Source organism: Corvus kubaryi, unplaced genomic scaffold (genome assembly GCF_017639235.1).
Source record: "Corvus kubaryi isolate FWS band 111438036 unplaced genomic scaffold, C.kubaryi_AGA036_p1.0 37398, whole genome shotgun sequence".
Taxonomy (NCBI): Eukaryota; Metazoa; Chordata; class Aves; order Passeriformes; family Corvidae; genus Corvus; species Corvus kubaryi.
In genome coordinates, this window is record NW_024581137.1 from 9,920,478 (window position 1) to 9,938,021 (window position 17,544).

Sequence of the window (17,544 nt, forward strand, 5' to 3'; positions counted from 1 at the left end):
AGCTGCAGAGAGCACACGATATGGTTAATCATAAAAGGATAACACCTTAGAAGAAATTTACTGCAATATTACATGGTTGCCTAGGAAACTGAATTAAGTCTCTTTATCAGGCATTATACTTCAATACTAAGATCACTAACATGCTCTTTGAAATACTGGAAAATATCTGTCCTACAACTGTTGTATTGATTTTGCCCAAATGTAATTTATGGCATATATGTAGGTTGCACAGATTGAAGTAACAGTAAAGCATTCATGTTTTTCACTTCATAGGAGAAGCCTGTAATGCTTAAGGGGGTGAATATTCAGTGACATTACTTGTTGTTTTCTGCACTTAAGGAAATCTATCCCCATCAAAACTGAACAGGAAATTAAATGGGGATAGGGTGAGAAAGGTAGAATATGTCTTGCCATATTGCGGTTGGATAATACATTATTATACTTCCATCATTTACTGAAATCTGAATCACAAATTAAAACATCTCAGGGTCACCAAAATGTAACACTCTTCATGAAAATAAAAATACATTTAAGGTCGCAGGTATTTTATAAGCAAAAACAGCTATAAAAATGAAACTTCACCTAGAAAATAGGATGCATTGTGTTTTAAAAAAGGCAGAGAACGAAGCCAGTAGGCATTTTATATATATATCGTCCTTCGCCATAGTCATGGTGCAATCCTGATCTTTTTTGAGAATGCAAGTACCTACAATAGCTTAGTGCAATAAATGAGAAGTTAACTATAGTCTGAATATTTCAGAGTAATAATTGAATTGCCTGGAAAAGTTCTGTTATGTTTGCCCTCAAAAAAATAATATACTCACATTTATTTAACCAAAATAGAGGAAGTAAAAGCCTACCATATAAAATACTACTAAGATGGCCTGTGGGACCCTAAGAACTTGTTACTTAGCTGAAGTACTTTGCTTACAAATTTCCCAGCACTTTCAAGCTTCATACCATGATTTTTGTTTTCTCCTCATGTCACCTGTACACACTGCACATCTGCAATACACAATTATATACCTCATTAACAATATTCAGATCAAAGAATCACTTAACTGGACATAACCAAGCTACAAAAAAGAAGCTAAAATGGCAGTTTGCATAGAGTAGTTGATTCTTGTCAAACACGTAACTATGGACATGGATTGTATGAGGTTCAACAAGGCCAAATACTGGGTCCTGCATTTGGGTCACAACCACCCCATGCAGTGCTACAGGCTGGAGAAGTGCCTGGGAAGTCAGTTTAAAAAAGGAAGTGGTACCTCACACACCCGTAAGAGAGCTTTGCAAACAGCTGTGCAGAAGGTAACTCAGCTAACAGAGTGCATTTGGACTTCCACAGTTCTCAAGAAGGGGTCTTGCCCTAATGATAAAGGCATGGAGGGAAGGCACTGCCCTGGACAGCGGGCCCCAAAACCACCATCACTGCACCAGAAATAGGTTGTTACAGTAGACAGTCTCATGCATATATTAGGTCAATTTTCAGGAAGCAGCTATGCAACAATGAAATCTATTACCAATAACTACAAAAGTAATAGATGACAAAAACAAACATAATTGTGCCATTATGAACACATGCCACCTCTCTGATATGGTATGATTGGTGTGGCTTCCTCAACTCAAATGCTCCACAACAGAAAGGCACTGAAAGGAGGAAACAAGAATTATCAAAAAGACTTGTATACAAGAAACAGCTCTGTTGTGTCTCTGAGCTGGGGAAGGGGGAGGGGATAGCAGAGAACAGGCATGGAAGAGATCCATAAATGGAAACTGGCCGTCAGGAAGGTAAGAAATGTTGGCTCACCTCTCTAACACAAGATCTAGCAAGCACCAAGTTTTTCAGGCAACCAGTCCAAAAGAATTTTGCATACTTAAGTACTTCTACAGAACACTGCAGAAGCCAAGGATCTATGTGGGTCAGAAACTAAACAGATAAAGTGGTAAGAAAACAAAGTGACAATGCAGACATTGAAGATTCCATGTGCCTCACCTGGCCCTAACCTGCAAGACTGCTGACAACTCCTACTGATAAGGAGTTATCACTGCATGTTTCTCCCGTCCTTACTTTCTTCTCAGGCATTTGCAAACAAATCACTGTCAAATACAAGTCTTTGGTCTGACTTACTGGAGTCATATTACATTAGAAGACAAATCTGCAGAGTCAACAGAACGTGATTTAGGAAACTCCTGGTTCTTTAAGTTTTCTTGAAGGAAGCAGTTTTCTGGTTCACCAATGTACTTTTAATTACTCTCATAAGCCCTGGACTATACAAATTCCAGACACTTGCAATAATGTGTTTATATTACTGCTTCACTGACAAAAACTGAAAATTATTCCAATCTTGTTATGAAATTTAGAGAGAGCTACCAACTGAGGAGAACTCCTATTACAAATCACTCTTTTTAAAAGTAACGTAAAATACTGTTTTCTGCCATTACTGAGACTAAGATTTCAGCATCTGTTAGGTTTATATAGAAGCTGATCATGAACAACAGTAACTTTCATATTCTAGAGATCTTGATTCTGGAGACGCTCTGATGATCAATTTCAGTTGAAGGCACTGCTATGAGCTTAACGAAAAAATACTTCTAGAATATACAGCTTCAGATGTTACATGTGTTCAGTGGTCACCCAGTGCCAGTACTCTCTCTTTTTAAAAATATAAATATTACTGGAATTTAAATCTTCAATTTGCTCATAATCTCAAACTACTCAACTACTGTGACAAAAAAAAAGCCCAAACCAACAACAGTGTTTTCAAACTATTCTCAGATAGCTCATACTTAAAAAAACAGAGAAAAATTTTTAAAATCTTCCCCATCTTTAATAAAGTTACTGTAATTTTAGGTTCTACAGAGGCTTAAAATAAAAATCAAAACACAGCCAAACTCTGGAGCAAAAATCTGTAGCTACAAATGGAGACTCTTCAGAAATCAATACTGTGCAGAGCACAATACGCCTCCAGTTCCCTTACACTGCTCCAATACAAAATTAACCAGCCAAAGAAAAACTCCTCACAACAAAACAGATTTAAATTCTGTAGCACTCTACTGCAGTAGTTCCACAGCATACTGAAATATGCTTTCAATTAATTTAGTTAGCAGCTTGTCATAAATTACACTTTGTATTCCTAAACTTTGACATTTTATTTTATAGCTCTTAAATACAAAACTAGTCATGTAAAGAAGAGGAAGCTTAAAATTCTGACAGACAAATTGAGATAGTTGGGGATCAGGGAACAAAAAGTAACTTATCTCATGCAGATTTTGAAAAAGGACATTAACTAGAAACTTCTGTCAAAATCAGCCAGCGCTATAACACCAATGTTAGTGTCCTAATATCACTATCTCTTTTCAAAGGCAGCAGTAAAACAAGTTGATCAATGTAGTTTGCTTGTACCTCCCAGAACAAATGTCTCATACTCCAGCACATGTAGATCCATTAATCTGAAATTCATTTGAGTAAACATTACACACAGGAGTAACAGTCAGTACTTTTTTTTTTTTTCATCCCATAAAAACTTTAGACTACTAAAAGCTACAGTCCAGTTATCTAACAGGAGGTGGACTGCATAATCCTCTGAGACTACAGGCTTCAGCAGACATAAAGCTCTGATTAAAGTGATCTGCAAATAAAACCTTCCATCTTTAACACAAATTAAAGATAATACTTGCGTTTCAATGTAAATTTTAGAGGACTGTCTCAGGGAGTGGTAAGTAACCATTATAGCATGAAACTAATTACTGGAAAGACACTCCTGGAACCCTTAAAAAAATCCCAGCCACCACCTATGAAATCAGTGACTGCATGACAAATGAATACTGACATGCTACTATACAATTATTTCCATTCCAACACCAGTAAGATGCCTGCCAGGACAGTATAATTAGCTCAAGAAGTTTTCAACATGTTCCACTTCAGCTGCTAAGGGAGGGGGGGGGAAGTGTCTTCTACTGTTTGGTCTTAAGAAAAAAAGTTGTATTTCACTCACCAGTTCCTATATAAGGTTTAAAGCGTCCTGATAGTCTGTCGACAAAGGCACCTAGAACATCTAATCCCAGTAGTGATACCTGTTGAAACAAAAGCATTAGATTATTATAAACCAGATCACTAAAGAATATTTTAGAATATATTTCAAATAAATTAGACATAAATGCAAGCATGCTGAAAAACTATTGTAAAGTAAATCGTAGTTTCAGTTGAAGAACTAGTAATTCCTTCAAAGTTCTTATTAAGACAAAGTTATCAGAATATGTTTGGAATGGAGTTTATTTACATATACCAGAGGAGTTCGGATGTTTTAGTTCTTGTCTTAAAACAGAAGAAAACAAATATTAGAAATCCAATGTCTTTGTACTTTCAACTACAAAACCCAAACAAAGACATGGTTTAAAGGTTTTCCAGATGATAAGAGCTTACTTCAATCTGGCCACTTAGCTCATCCACTAAGGTCATTACATCATTTTCCAAACTCCCAAAAGAAAATAACTGAGAAGCTAATTCTGCTTTCCCTAGTGGTTCAGACTACACCATTTGTCCACCTGCTTGTTAAGCTAGGGAAGCCTAATTTTTCATTTGCTCATTAAAAACACAATAGAGAACCCCTCAAACCAAACAAAAACAACAACAGCAAGAAAAACTAAACCAAAACAAAAACCAACCCAATCCAAAACAACAACAAAACCCAAACAAAAACCAAACCAAAACAGAAAAAAAAGGAAATTCAAAATACTACTGGAATTTTGAGGAAATTTCCCATCCATAAACAGAAGCTAGATGAGACAATAATATCCATTAATATAGAAACAAAAACACAAACAGCAATTACCAGTTAGACCAAATTTTTTAAGAAGTTGGGACACTTCTTGTACTGCTTACTATCCTGCATATTGTTCCAAGATTTCATTCTGTATTTCCTATAATAGTTCATAAGGAACACCAGAACCTGCATTTTCACAACTTGTAGTTACCTCAATTTGCTGCCTGTGAAGGTGCAAAAGGAACAACCATTTGCCAAAGGCACAACCTCCTCAAGCCTGGGCGTTCCTTACAGCTTTTCCTCCTCTTTATTTTCTAGGAAGACAGGCACTGCAAATTTTTCCCCTTGAACTCATGGCTAGAATTCCTCTCCCTTATTAGCTGTTTATTTTCATAAAATTTGGAACCGTATTTTTTGGACCCCTCTGTTTCCTTGAGATCCCTATCTGTCACAATTGTCCACACTAGGCAGCAGGCCAAAAAAAATTTGAGTGGATATGCATGTGATACACATGGCCCACGCACACAGCATCACATGAGCCTTGTTTCCATAGGAAACTAGACAAATAAGGTCTCCATAAAACTCAGAGTGAGAAGCAACTACACAATTAAGCTGGTTTTAATAAATGCAGTATTAGTACAACAGATGATCTTCTAAAAAGGAGGTATAAAACTTAGTTCCCAGTTAGTACACCTTACCTGGAGACAATTTTATTACATACTAAAACACAGAATAGCATATATAAATAGATGGCATCACTGGCTTAAATTAATATATTGCCAACAAGTAACTCTACCTACAGCTTAGGAAAACAGAACACTGTACCTAGTAACTTACTTAGGCAAAAAAAAATATATATAAATTAGCTTTTATGGTAATGTCAAGGCTTTCCACAAGGTTTTTCCTTTAATGTTATTTTCCATATTATCAAGCAGTATGAAACCATAGTCAAAAGCTCCATCTAAAAACCAATGCCTGAAAGAAACAAATTCATTCTGGATCCATTGTTTTCCCATGCTTCTGTTTGCTGACTACGAGCCCTACCTGAGACTTACACTGACAACTTTTAAGAAAGATACCTTTCCATGCAAGTGTTTTGCACTAACAGGAGCTTTTCCTTCTGTAAAGGTACTTTTTACAAAGTCTCTCTCTTCTCTGCACATTTGATTATCTTTGCAAAATCTGTCTTGAAGACGTCTACCAAGAACAGCAACTCAGAAACTTAAAGACAATAAAGCATGCATGCATGAGCTTTATCTCATGCAAAGTCCTCTGTGGTCTGCAACTTTGAAAAGGTAACAGGTATGAAAAGCCACAATAACTGGAGAGTTAGAACGTAAGTGTGACCACAAGCTGAAGTAATGGGAAACAGTTCTACAAAATTTGCTTTCATTTTACATTACAAAACAAGTCAGCTGAACCACAGAACTACAGAGGATAGCAAGTGAACTACCACCCACTGGTTTTGTAAATCAGTGTTAGTATTTCTCTGTTCTGATACACAATGCACTAAGCTTCAGCATCTCCTCAGAGGTATCATCTGTGCAATATTCAAGCAGCCCTTCGGAAAGAGTCCTTAATTTATATGGGGTTACATAAATAGCATTCAAAAAAAAATTTAAATCGTAAGTTGAGGCACAACTTAGAGGTTCTGCAGAAGACCTGCAACAAAGAGGTTCCAAGCTCTGAGACACTGTGTGGGACCATTTACCAACACAGGCTCTCCACTATCAATAGAAAAACCTTTCACCAGCATCACTGCTCTTTCCCCAACAGCTCCAATGAGGGATGAATGCCTTCTGGGATTAAAATCAATGGATTTGTTTCTTACTCTGCATTCATTAAGCCTTTTGCTTGCTGTCTAGAAAGAGCCTTTGTACGTCAAGACCGATTCATCAGCTCACCACTGTTTGAAGCATTTAAACAGTGCTTTTAAAGTTCATAGGGGAAAAGAAATTTAGGCTCATTTGAACTGGAGTTGGTTAGTTGCTATTCTTTAACAAGCCAAGACCATCCTTGACTTCTCAGACCACAAAAAAGTTGCCAAACCAACTGAAAAATATTTTATCTGTTCTTGATAAAAAAAGACCAGGCTCTTTAGTGAAATCAAGATGTTCCAACCAAAATACGATTATGAATAGAACCAATAATTAGTAATTGAGCCTATTCTTGCTTTGTAGCTTGTTCCTTTTCCAGCTCTCCTTCTGCACACACTTTACAGCACTGCCCCTGCTCTTCTGTGGACAACTTCCAGGCACCTAAGTTTTTTGCTAGAAAAAGAAATACTGTTCTTCAAACCACACCTGGATAACCATGCATTCTTACTGTTATTTTCATTGTGATTCTGTAATTTTCCATCCCTGTGGGGGACAGCTAGGGGCAGGACACCACCAGGAAAAACATCTCTACTTGTGTAAGTTGCCAAATGACATTAATACAAATATCCTTGGATTTGGTCAAAGGATCTCTGAACCATACACAGAAACACAGATTCTGTAGATCGGGATCTGTGAACTAGTCATGAGACTCTAATGCGGGAATTATGGAGGTCACTATCTGGAACTCCAAAGAATGAAGTTAAGGCATCGGCTGTCCTGTCACCATGGGGACAGCTGTGGTATCACTAACAATTACTGACAAACAGAATACAGCATGCCAAACAACTACGCCCTGCAAGAGCAAGCATTGTTCCAGTGCGGCAGAGCTGGAACAAGATATATCCAAAAACTTCATGAGGTTTGTTTTTTTTTTTTTTAAAGTGTTGTCAACCAAGACCCAAGGTATACCTTCTCAATTCTCATAATCTCAAGAACCCTGCAAGTACCATAACACGAAACAAAAATATGTAAGTATGTAAAGTATATTGTGTTTCACTTCTTCAAGTTTCACATTCTTAATTCTCTCTACTTATCTTTCAGGACAAACTTCTGCTCCTCTATTCCATACTTCTTCCTCCCTTTACTGTTTCCCACTGCAATTCTATCCACTTCACCCACTTTGCTTAGATTTACCCATATTCCCTTCCACCCCTTAACTCAAAAGCTTGCAGAGATACAAAACGGTGCCCCTGGCCCCATGGGAAGAAGGAAGCTTCCATTTTCTTAGATCTTTTCTTGAACCCATGTGGTTCTTCAGTCCCAGCCATGTCATCTTCAGATTCCATTCTCCCTGCCACTCAGCAGCAGTTGGGCAGCTGCCTCTGCTGACAGAAGCCAAAACTGCAGTCCCAGCTGCTGAAGCTACCACATACATCATCTATACTTCAGAAATTTTAGCTGACAAGAAAGCATTATTTCCTTTCTCTTGCTTGTTTCACCTTCAAGGGCACTAACAACACACTTCCAACACTAATAGTATGATTTTTTTTTTTTAACATATATGGCACATTGCAAGGAGAGAGACAGAGCTGCTGGTATCTATCTTCAAGCTCAGCAACTGGAGTCCAAGTTCATTAGCAAATGCAGAGCCCCCTCTACCTAAAAAGGCAACGTTCCTGACTTCAAAATGACGTTTTGCAGCTTTACTTAGGACTACAAGGTAAGAGTCTCCCAAGTATCCTATCTTTGCTACTGTTAAAACCACCCATCAGCTGCAACCCTCATTGTCTCAAAAGGGGTACAGACTATGAAACTTGGGACAACCTTCCCTTCACAGTTCTCCTGTGATGGCCAACCACGGAGCATTTCAGCATCCCACTTCAAGTAACCACACTACCAGAGGATTGCTGAATGAATCACCCATATTTATACATAGACTGAAGAGTTTATTTCTGCCCTGAAAAGGCTTGGTTTTTTCAGGGGACCTCTCAATAGGCACAATTCTGGGAGGTCCCTGTTACCTTGACCTCTCCTGGACTGCAGCCAGAACAAGCAAGCATAGTGCTCTCATAAAAAATTTTAGAGCTTATTAAAAAAAAAAAAAAAAAGGAAATATGTTTTAATGCACTTTCCCCAAGTTGGGAACTTTAGCTTCATATCATATATGCCCACATTAATTAATAAACATTTAACCAATTCTGAAGAACACATTAATGTAATACTCAAAATGGTCACTGAAAAAACCTGTTTACAACCTTCTGTTATTTCCAAATCTCTCATGATCTTCAAACTGAATTCAGACTGCAAGTGTGATCTCCAAACTTCTGTATTCTGTGGACAACACAGTATTCTAAAATTTGTGCAGTGCCTCCAGCTTGATCTGTTACAGGAACATCTCCAGTTTGCTTCATATATGCATTAAACATTCTTCCCTTATCTGTTGTCGTAAATTTTTCATAGATACTGTTACAAGGACTGCGAGCAAAACCCAAAAGTATACGATTGCAGCAACACCTTACATTGTAAGCCATTTTCTTTTTTAGATTGTCTGGCTAAAACTTTATGTGCTGAAGTGGAAAAAGTTTCAAGACAGAGCCTCTTTAAAATCAGGGTTCAGTGGAAAGACAATGAGATGTATGGTATTTCTCTTTGGAATAAATAATTAATTTTAAAAAACCCAACTTTTTTCCAGCAAGAAAATTGAAGTCAAAAGCCATTCTAAGCACACTGATGGCTCAAAACAAAGAAACACTTTATTTTAGGACTCAGCTCTTTCAAAAGAATTTAATTCTTTTTGTGCCCAAGGTCTCTTATTTCCTTTCCCATTTCCTCTTATTTAAATTGTATCAAAAATACAGTGATCCCCATTCTCTGCTACTTACTCCCACCTCTGCACCAGCTCCTCTGCTGTGGGAAGAGAAGCATTCATGCAGATGAACAGCAGCCCACTTTAGGAAACCAGCCCAACAAACGAACAAGAGAAGGCATCTTCTCAGCCATATCTCCTCCCTGAGCCTGTTAGCTGTGCAGCCTCACAGGCACTCACATCGGAGCAACGCAGGCATGACACACCCGCACCATTCCTCAGCCAGGGACAGAAACTGCTTGAATCAGAAGTGCCACTAAAATCACACGGCTCACATGTGCTGACTGCTGCAAGCTCTGCTCTGAAGGATGCACCTCTCCTCTTACACACTGCACAGCGCTTAGAAAGCCTCTCTACCCTCACCCAAGTCAATCAAACTGCAGGCTAAAAGTGATGCTCCTGTTATCCCTCTTGACCTGTGGGCATATTTGATCTGGTGCACTAAAATCTCCTGTAACATGAGTCAAATCAGCTTGCTGAAACACCGGAAAATTAATTCAACATTGACAAAAAGTTAATTGCCTCAAGAATGACAGTGAGAACAGAACACCTGGCCACATGAGCAGCACAGCTGCTGTTCCAATAGTGAGTACAGTTAGTCTGGATAACACAAACTGAAGCTGCAGAACAACAGGGAAGTGTCATTTCCAACTCTGGAAGAGATGCCTGAGACTTTAAGACTATATATTCCCCATTCCCAATTAAAGACCAGACAAAATTAGTTTTAATTACAAACAATTAAAACTTCCTACAAGTGTCCCTTGTCTTCAGGAGATCTGCTTGATTATTTGGCTAATATTCAATTGTTGACTTAATGTATCTCGAACAGAACATAAATAATACATGAAAAAAATAGTAATTATTACTGAAGAAGAAATCAAATCACTGAGCTTGAAAACTAAAATTGGATTCATACATGGACAGGTCAAATCACATTCTCATTACATAGAAAAAAGAAAGGAGCTCCCACACAGCCAAGATCAAACAAAACTTGAAGAAAGAAAAATTCAGCAAAGAGCTCAAAGTCAAACACTTCTTCTTCAAAGACATTTAAATTACCATTGTTTGCTAACAAAGACTAAGGAAATACCAGGACCTACACAGTAACTGAAAAATAAAGGTTTAAGCTGGGTCCTCTTTTATTCCATTTCTCTCTCCTGCACGTTACAGTCCTACAACTCACTATGGCATTTGCCTTTTGTGCAGCATATGTTGGCTTGTGTTCAACTTCAGATCCAAAACAACCCACACATTTTCTTCCCAAGGTCTGCTACTCAATCACATGCCCCACATCCTGCATTTGTGCATTCACTTATTTGTAACCAAATGTGCAACCTCACATTTTTTATCTCTGAACTCTCTTTTTTCAGATCTCAGTATCCATTTTGTTCAGATAATTTTAAATTGTAGCTTCCACCTCACACACATACGTGCAGTCAGCCAAGTTCTAAGTGTTGCTATCTCTTTGCAAGTACTTCAGACAAGCATCCTAACCACTTGTCTTTACCTATTTGCAAAATTACAGTTTAAATCTTCCATTCTGGAAACTGAAAGCTCCTCCTGCTGGCCTTTTGTCGAACTAAAGACAAACCAAAATAAATACTTGCCAAACCAAGGAAATACAAAAATGCAACAGCAAGATTACTGGTATTTTAGTATCTTTTGGTATTTGGTGTTGAGACAAACAAAGCTCAGAAAAATCTCACTCTTCAAGAAGCATAGAGTAAGAGATAATTCCAAGGATTTGCCTAAAAGAAAGAGTTTATCCATACTACCAGAAAGAGATAGAATGAAATCAGATTTTCTTCTTCCCATGGCAAACAATCTGCTGCTCTGGCATAAAACCAGCAATTATTGATTATTTTTCTGTTGCACTTGAGGAATAAAACAAGCTAAGATATTAACCACAAAGGTGAGAAATTCAAAGACTCGCAGTTACAAACATTCCTAATTACTCTTCTCATATAAAATTACCTTGAGAAACTACCACCATTTTGGTCATAGGTTTTTGTTACTTCTGTTAGGTGTGATTTGCTTAAAGAACCAAAAGGTGGCTTTATTGCTCAAAAAATAATTTTAATGAGGGTAACTGCTCAATCCTGGTGTTCTTAAAAGACTCCACAACATGCTAGCAGCCAAGAGTAGATTTGCAAAGCTCTACATGAAAAGCAGTATTTCCCCATCCCACATCTCTTCAGCAGAAGTTCAAAGCAGGTTTGGAGATTACTTGAGTGAGACATGGAACAGTTTGAGTCACCAGACTGCACAGTTAGATAATCTTGTAATTATTTCAAGTGACTACTGAATATGAGAGAGACCTAAGAGACTCATTAAATAAACTCATGTATACATAGATGAAGATGCAGGCTAACCCAGTAATGCCAGCAAGTATCTGTCAGTAGTACTACCCTCAGAATGGGCAATTAATTTACTCTTTGAAGTTCACCTGAGAGTCCAAACACAAACAATAGCACTGTTCCCATTTTCTGAGATTGCTAAATATTTCACTTTGAGAACAAATACCAGCAGAATAATACCATCACTCAATTCTTAATATTTTGCATTCAACTAACCTACTCCTATTCCTCACAGCCTTGGGCAAACAGTTGAGGGAGGGGGGATGCAGACTGACATACACCCAAAACCCCAAATCTCTGCATTGTAGAAGGAGAGAGATCAGACCCAACTGACACGAAATAAACCAGATCACCAAGCAAACAATTTTCAGTTCAGTGAGGAATTCTTTCATTCTAGTGAGATACAAAACAAATGCTTAAATTCTGCACATCTTCTGTGTACTCCTTGATGCTGCAAAGCTTTCAAGAGTCTTCGTAAGCCAATTTATCACTGACTGCATAGACATTGTAAGTGAAGTTCTCATAATACAACAGATTCATGTCTCTCTAGGTCATTCCCCATGTTCTGCAACCAATTTTCACTACAACTCTGAACCACCTGCAGATGAGTCAACACATTCTTAATCCCACCCTTTTGATTCACCAGTAACTCAAGCTAGTAATTGTGTTTTCCACTTCAATGAGCTAGATGAACACAGAAATTTTCCTATCTGCTCTCTCAGTTTGGAATTGCCAGGTTGTTTATTAAATAACTATAAAGACTTGCAAACTTCAGAACAGCAAAAGCACTGGTTTATGTGGCCAAAATCTTTTTGAGGTGAGTTAATTCAACCTTGCTGATAACTAGCCCACGTTGAGAATTATAGAATGGTTTAGGAGAAGGCCTTTGAGATCACTGAGTCCAACTTGTTTACTGAACACTTATTCTCATTTTTCCCTACCCATTATCAAGCCTGCTAAGCCAACCCTCCTACTACCTCCAGATCCTTTCCCTTCTGGTTACATGAGCCAAAAACTTTCTAGGGTGGCGTATCAGAAAGTTTTCTCTTCACAGGCACAGCTTAAGAGTTGAGACCAGAGCTCCCAGATCATGCAATCTCCTCTTTCAGTATGGTCAGCAGAGTGCACTGCATGCAAGAACTGAGCTTTCAGTGGGAATATATGGCACAATCAGGGCAAGTCACATTAGTTATCCCCTTATTATCCATACCCATCACCACCAGCAGAAATAATGCTCTCCTCTCAAAACTTCCTCCAGCATTCCCCATTTGTATCTTCAATTCATCTAGTTCAGCAGTTCTGAGTCTCCAGCCACTACCACTGCTTGTGATAAGACCAGTCACGTCAACTGGGAGGGATTCATTACTCAGGAACTCTGAAGACCTATAAGATCTTCAGCAGAATTGTTTGAGTGCTCTACATATCCATTCCTCAGTAAAGGGTGACCAACAGTATGTTAAATAATTCAGCAATCAAAAGTCAGATAAGCCTGCGGCATTCACTGCTTTCTATTGTTCAGTGCCTGAGTTTAATAACAAAATAGGATGCAACATTTAAATGTGTAACATCTATGCTTGCATGAGACAAAATACGCAAGTAAGACACAAGCCACTTTTCTAGAATATAAATCTTCATTTTGAAGCAGCACATGCTGGCAGTCACTACCACAGGCAGAACACTGGAACTGATCATGAGCAAAACACCCAAAATCTTGTGCTGCTGCCATTAATATAATCACAGAAACTTCTGAGCTGGAAGGGACCCACAGGGATCATCGAGCCCAGCTCTTAAGTGATGGCCCCTACAGGGCTCAAACCTGTGACTAACACCATGCTCTAACGTACGTGACGTGCTTTGAAACACAATAAAGAGCCACCAGTATGTGGACATAGAGAAGACATAACAAAAATAATGATTTTGCAAGTTATCTTCAAAACTCTTAGAATTTGTAATACTCTCATTCTGCATGCCTCTTTTCAGTGGTACCCAGAGATATAACACTGGGCAACAGGCGCAAACCGAACCACAACAGTTCCATTTGAATATGAGGGAAAAATTTCCTTTACTTTGAGGGTGACAGAGGACTTGAAAAGGCTGCCAAGAGAGGTTGTGGAGTCTCCACTGAAGATATTCAAAACCTGCCCGGCTCTGATTCTGCGGAACCTGCTCTAGGTGAACCTGCTTCAGCAGGCAGGTTGGACTAGGGGATCTCCTTTCTGTGACTGATGCTTATGGAGAACAGCACAGTTCTCATTCATCCTACAGTCCAAACAGCTAAGTTTTGTCACCTTACATCAACAGCAAGCAAAATTTCTTGCACTGTGAAAAATACAACTTGAAAATTGTATTTCCAGTCTTAATGCCTAATTCTGTTAATTTACAAGTGCAGGAAGAAACTTTTACATTACCCTGTTAGGTAAGTAGCTATCCCTCTCCATGCAAAAAAGTATTTTTAAAGACTTGTCTAGATTTCGCAGTAATCAATCTTATCACCAACAGCTGCCCTCAGATGATGAATTTAAAGGCAAATAAATTGTATTTGTCCAGCATATACTACTTCCTCAAGCTAACCTGACCTTTACCGACAAACATGCTTCCAAAATAAATAAATCATACGCGCAAATGGAGTTAAGCCTTTATTATTTTCACACCTCAAACTCAGAAGTTGCTGTGTGCAAACACTGGCGGAGTAAGGTCAATGGAAGGGGGAAAAAAAGCCCCATCCATTTCAGGAACATACTGCCCTTAGAGGCGACTCTGCCTCCTCCCGTGTCTCAGAAAACAGAAAAAAAGCGAGAATAGGCTCACTGCGGTGAGTTAAAGGTCCAAAGTGCGAGTGGATCACGTTACGAGGGCAGGGCGGAGCTGGCCCGGCCGAGAGCCCCGGGCGCGCAGCGCGGCCCGGCAGCGCCCCCCGGCGGCGGCAGCGGGGACCCGCCCGGCCGCGCCGCGCACACGCACCGCGGGGGGAAAAATGTTAAAAAAAATAAATTTAAAAAATCGCCAATGCGAACACGACTGTCCTTGGCACTAAAACTGCGCTGTCAATCGCCTTATCGGCTGACCGACGTCAGAACAACTCGCAAGTGTTACACTGTGTGAGGGAGTGATCGCTCTTCTCCCGTGGCTCCGTCTAAAAGACACACGCACACAGAAAAAAGCGAAACGTGAGTCATCATCGGGCCGCTGTAAGGATACCGCATAACTTCCCAGGTACGGGAAAGTCACCTAAAGACGATATAAACAACTTTAAACTTACAGTGGGAGCCCCAAGAAGCCAATTATTCATTAAATCGTCTGAAATACACACAGCGTGATACAAATCCGGTGAAGCAGCACTCTTTACGGCCTGCAGAAAACGATGGCAATCCCATGAAACATTACACCCAAGTACCGAGACCATGGAATAGGAGTGGTAGCGAAAGAAAAATAAGAAAAATAATCATCACCTATCTTGTTTCTGAGTAAGAAACACAACCCCAGTGTGTATTATAGTTGTCTGGGGGTTTTTTTAACATTGTGCCGTAAAAAAACCCTCAAATCCAAACCAAAACCAAATCAAAACACCATCTAGCCAACGATAAAGGCAAAACCAAAACCCCTATTACTGCTTCTTTAAGGACAGAGGAATAGAAACAATAAAACATTAACCACCCTTCCAAAATTTTGGAATTCCCCTTTGTGTGGGAGATGTAGTTTCATTTCTGGTCTTACCTATTAAAAAGTAACCCGGGGCTCCGTACCTCCCTACCATGATGAATCATGGTCTTCCCGCACCGGGCCCCGCCGAGCAGCCTTACCTTAAAATTACTGGAGTTGACCCACGCTGTTAATTCGTCGATCACTTTGTCAAGGCGCTGCTGATCCTGCTCCAGATCGGGGGACCTCGCCGGGTCGCCCAGATACTCCAGCAGCTCTTGGCCAACCTGCATCCTGCGGCCCACGTCCTTCTGCTGTACCTGCTCGCAGAAATAATCCATGCCGGCAGGCTCCATCGTCGGACGCTGCGGAAAAGTTTCTTCGTAGGCGAGCCGAGGGCCTCAGGGTCGGAAGCGCGGGCAGGGCAGGGCGGGCGGCGGGGGCGCGGACAGGCCTGCCGTCCTCATGGAGCCGCTCCCGGCGCTCTCCGCCCCGGCTCCGCGCCCGCCGCCCCCATGCGCACTCGCACCCCCGCAGGGGGAAGCCCCCGGCGGGAAGGGAACGCGGCGCTGCGCAGGGGTCGGCGGCAGCCGCTTACTCCTGCTCAGGGCTTTCCAGCCGCCTCCGCGCCGTCCCGAGGGATCCCGACAGGGCTCCCCGCCGCCGCCCCTCCTCTTCCCCCGCCGGGGGACGGGAAATAGAGCTCGAGAACAGGCGCTGCGGCTGGAGGGGCTCGCAGGCACGCCGGCCGCGGGCTCGGGGGGTCCCCACGGGAGGTGCTGCCGCCTCCGCTCGCTCTGCCTTCTCTCCTCCCGCCCGAGGAGAGATCTGCGGGCCGCCTCTCACGGGCACCGACGAGGCCACGGCGGACCTCTCATGTTCCTGATGCCGCGGCCTCCGGCCCCTCCTGCCCGCCCGCGGGGCGGCTCCCAAACTTTCGTCCCGGCGGGTCTCAGCGCCGCCCGCTCCCCTCCACCGCGGACCGGACCGGACCAGACCGGACCGGGAAACTCCCCCAGGAAGCCGCTCACGCTTCGCCGCGCCTTCCCCCACCGGGCTCTGCGGCGGCAGCGCCGCCTCCGTCCCGTGGAAGTTGCACCTCCCGCCGCCGCCGCTACCGCCCCGGCCGGCGCCAGGCGGACACACCGGGCGTGGCCCGCGCGGCCCCGCCCCCCGCCGCGGCTCCCGCTTCCCCTGGGAGGGCGCGCGCCCGTGCGGCGCCTCCCGCACCGCACCGCGCTGCGGCGGGAGGGACGGACGGACGGATGGACGGATGGATGGATGGATGGATGGACGGACGGACGGGCGGGCGGAGGACGGGCAGTGCGCGCTCCCGCCGGGCGCTCCGCCGGGACCTCTGCGGGTCGTGTCCGGCGGCAGTGCGAGGCGCATGCGCCCTCCGTGCCGCTAATCGCCGCGGTGCCGGTCCGGCGCCCCTGAGGAGAGAGGGGAAGTGTTGGAAGAACAGAAGAGGTGCGAACGGTGCTGGAATGCTCGGGAGCTCTCTTCCCTTAATCTCCCCGCCTTCCGAGCGCTGTCCCGGCTTTGCACAGCCATGCCCTGCAACCGCTCCCGCCTTGCTCAATGCCCAGGTGTAAAGTGGGGAGATCCCCGTGGAGCCATCCCGGTACTCCAGGTGTGGTTGGCTCTGCGACGTTGCTGTCCGCAAAATCGGGTTTGTTATGCTGAGTGCGGCAACACTCCGGAGACACGGATTATTAATTTCAGAGTTGCGCAAGCCTGGGTGCTCAGTGCTATTCCACAAATCCAGCACAACCCACTGGACTTTCCGCGCCATTATTTACACAGAATCAATGAATCACAGTTAGGGTTGGATGGGACCTCTGGAGATCATCTAGTCCAACCCCACGCCAAGGCAGGATCACCTAGAGGAGGTAACACAGGCACGTCCAGATGGGATTTGAATGTTCCCAGAGAGGGAGACTCCATGAACTCCCTGGGCAGCCTGTTCCAGGGATCCACAAGTTCTTCCTCATGCTGAGGTGAAACTTCTTGTGTTTAATTTATGGTCATTGTTTTAAGTTATGGCCCTTGCTCCTCCTCCTGTTGCTGGGCACCACCGAAAAAAATTCTGGCAC

General features: G+C 42.2%; 1 protein-coding gene across 38 annotated transcripts in view; it reads right to left on the bottom strand.

The window, feature by feature from the left end:
- The window catches only part of CLASP2 (cytoplasmic linker associated protein 2), a 146,275-nt gene extending 129,743 nt beyond the window's left edge, over positions 1-16,532 (bottom strand). For 15 of the 38 annotated variants that reach the window (XM_042043815.1, XM_042043814.1, XM_042043801.1 and 12 more), the window contains exons 1-2: positions 15,607-16,530; positions 3,999-4,077 (exon numbers count right to left, since the gene is read on the bottom strand). In XM_042043815.1, coding sequence (XP_041899749.1) covers positions 3,999-4,077; positions 15,607-15,801 — 274 coding nt within the window. In that variant the 5' untranslated portion in view covers positions 15,802-16,530. Of the gene's footprint in view, positions 1-3,998; positions 4,078-15,606 lie in introns of all 38 variants that reach the window. The other 23 variants (XM_042043796.1, XM_042043793.1, XM_042043791.1 and 20 more) reach the window with 3 other exon arrangements.
- Positions 16,533-17,544: the final 1,012 nt, after the last annotated feature.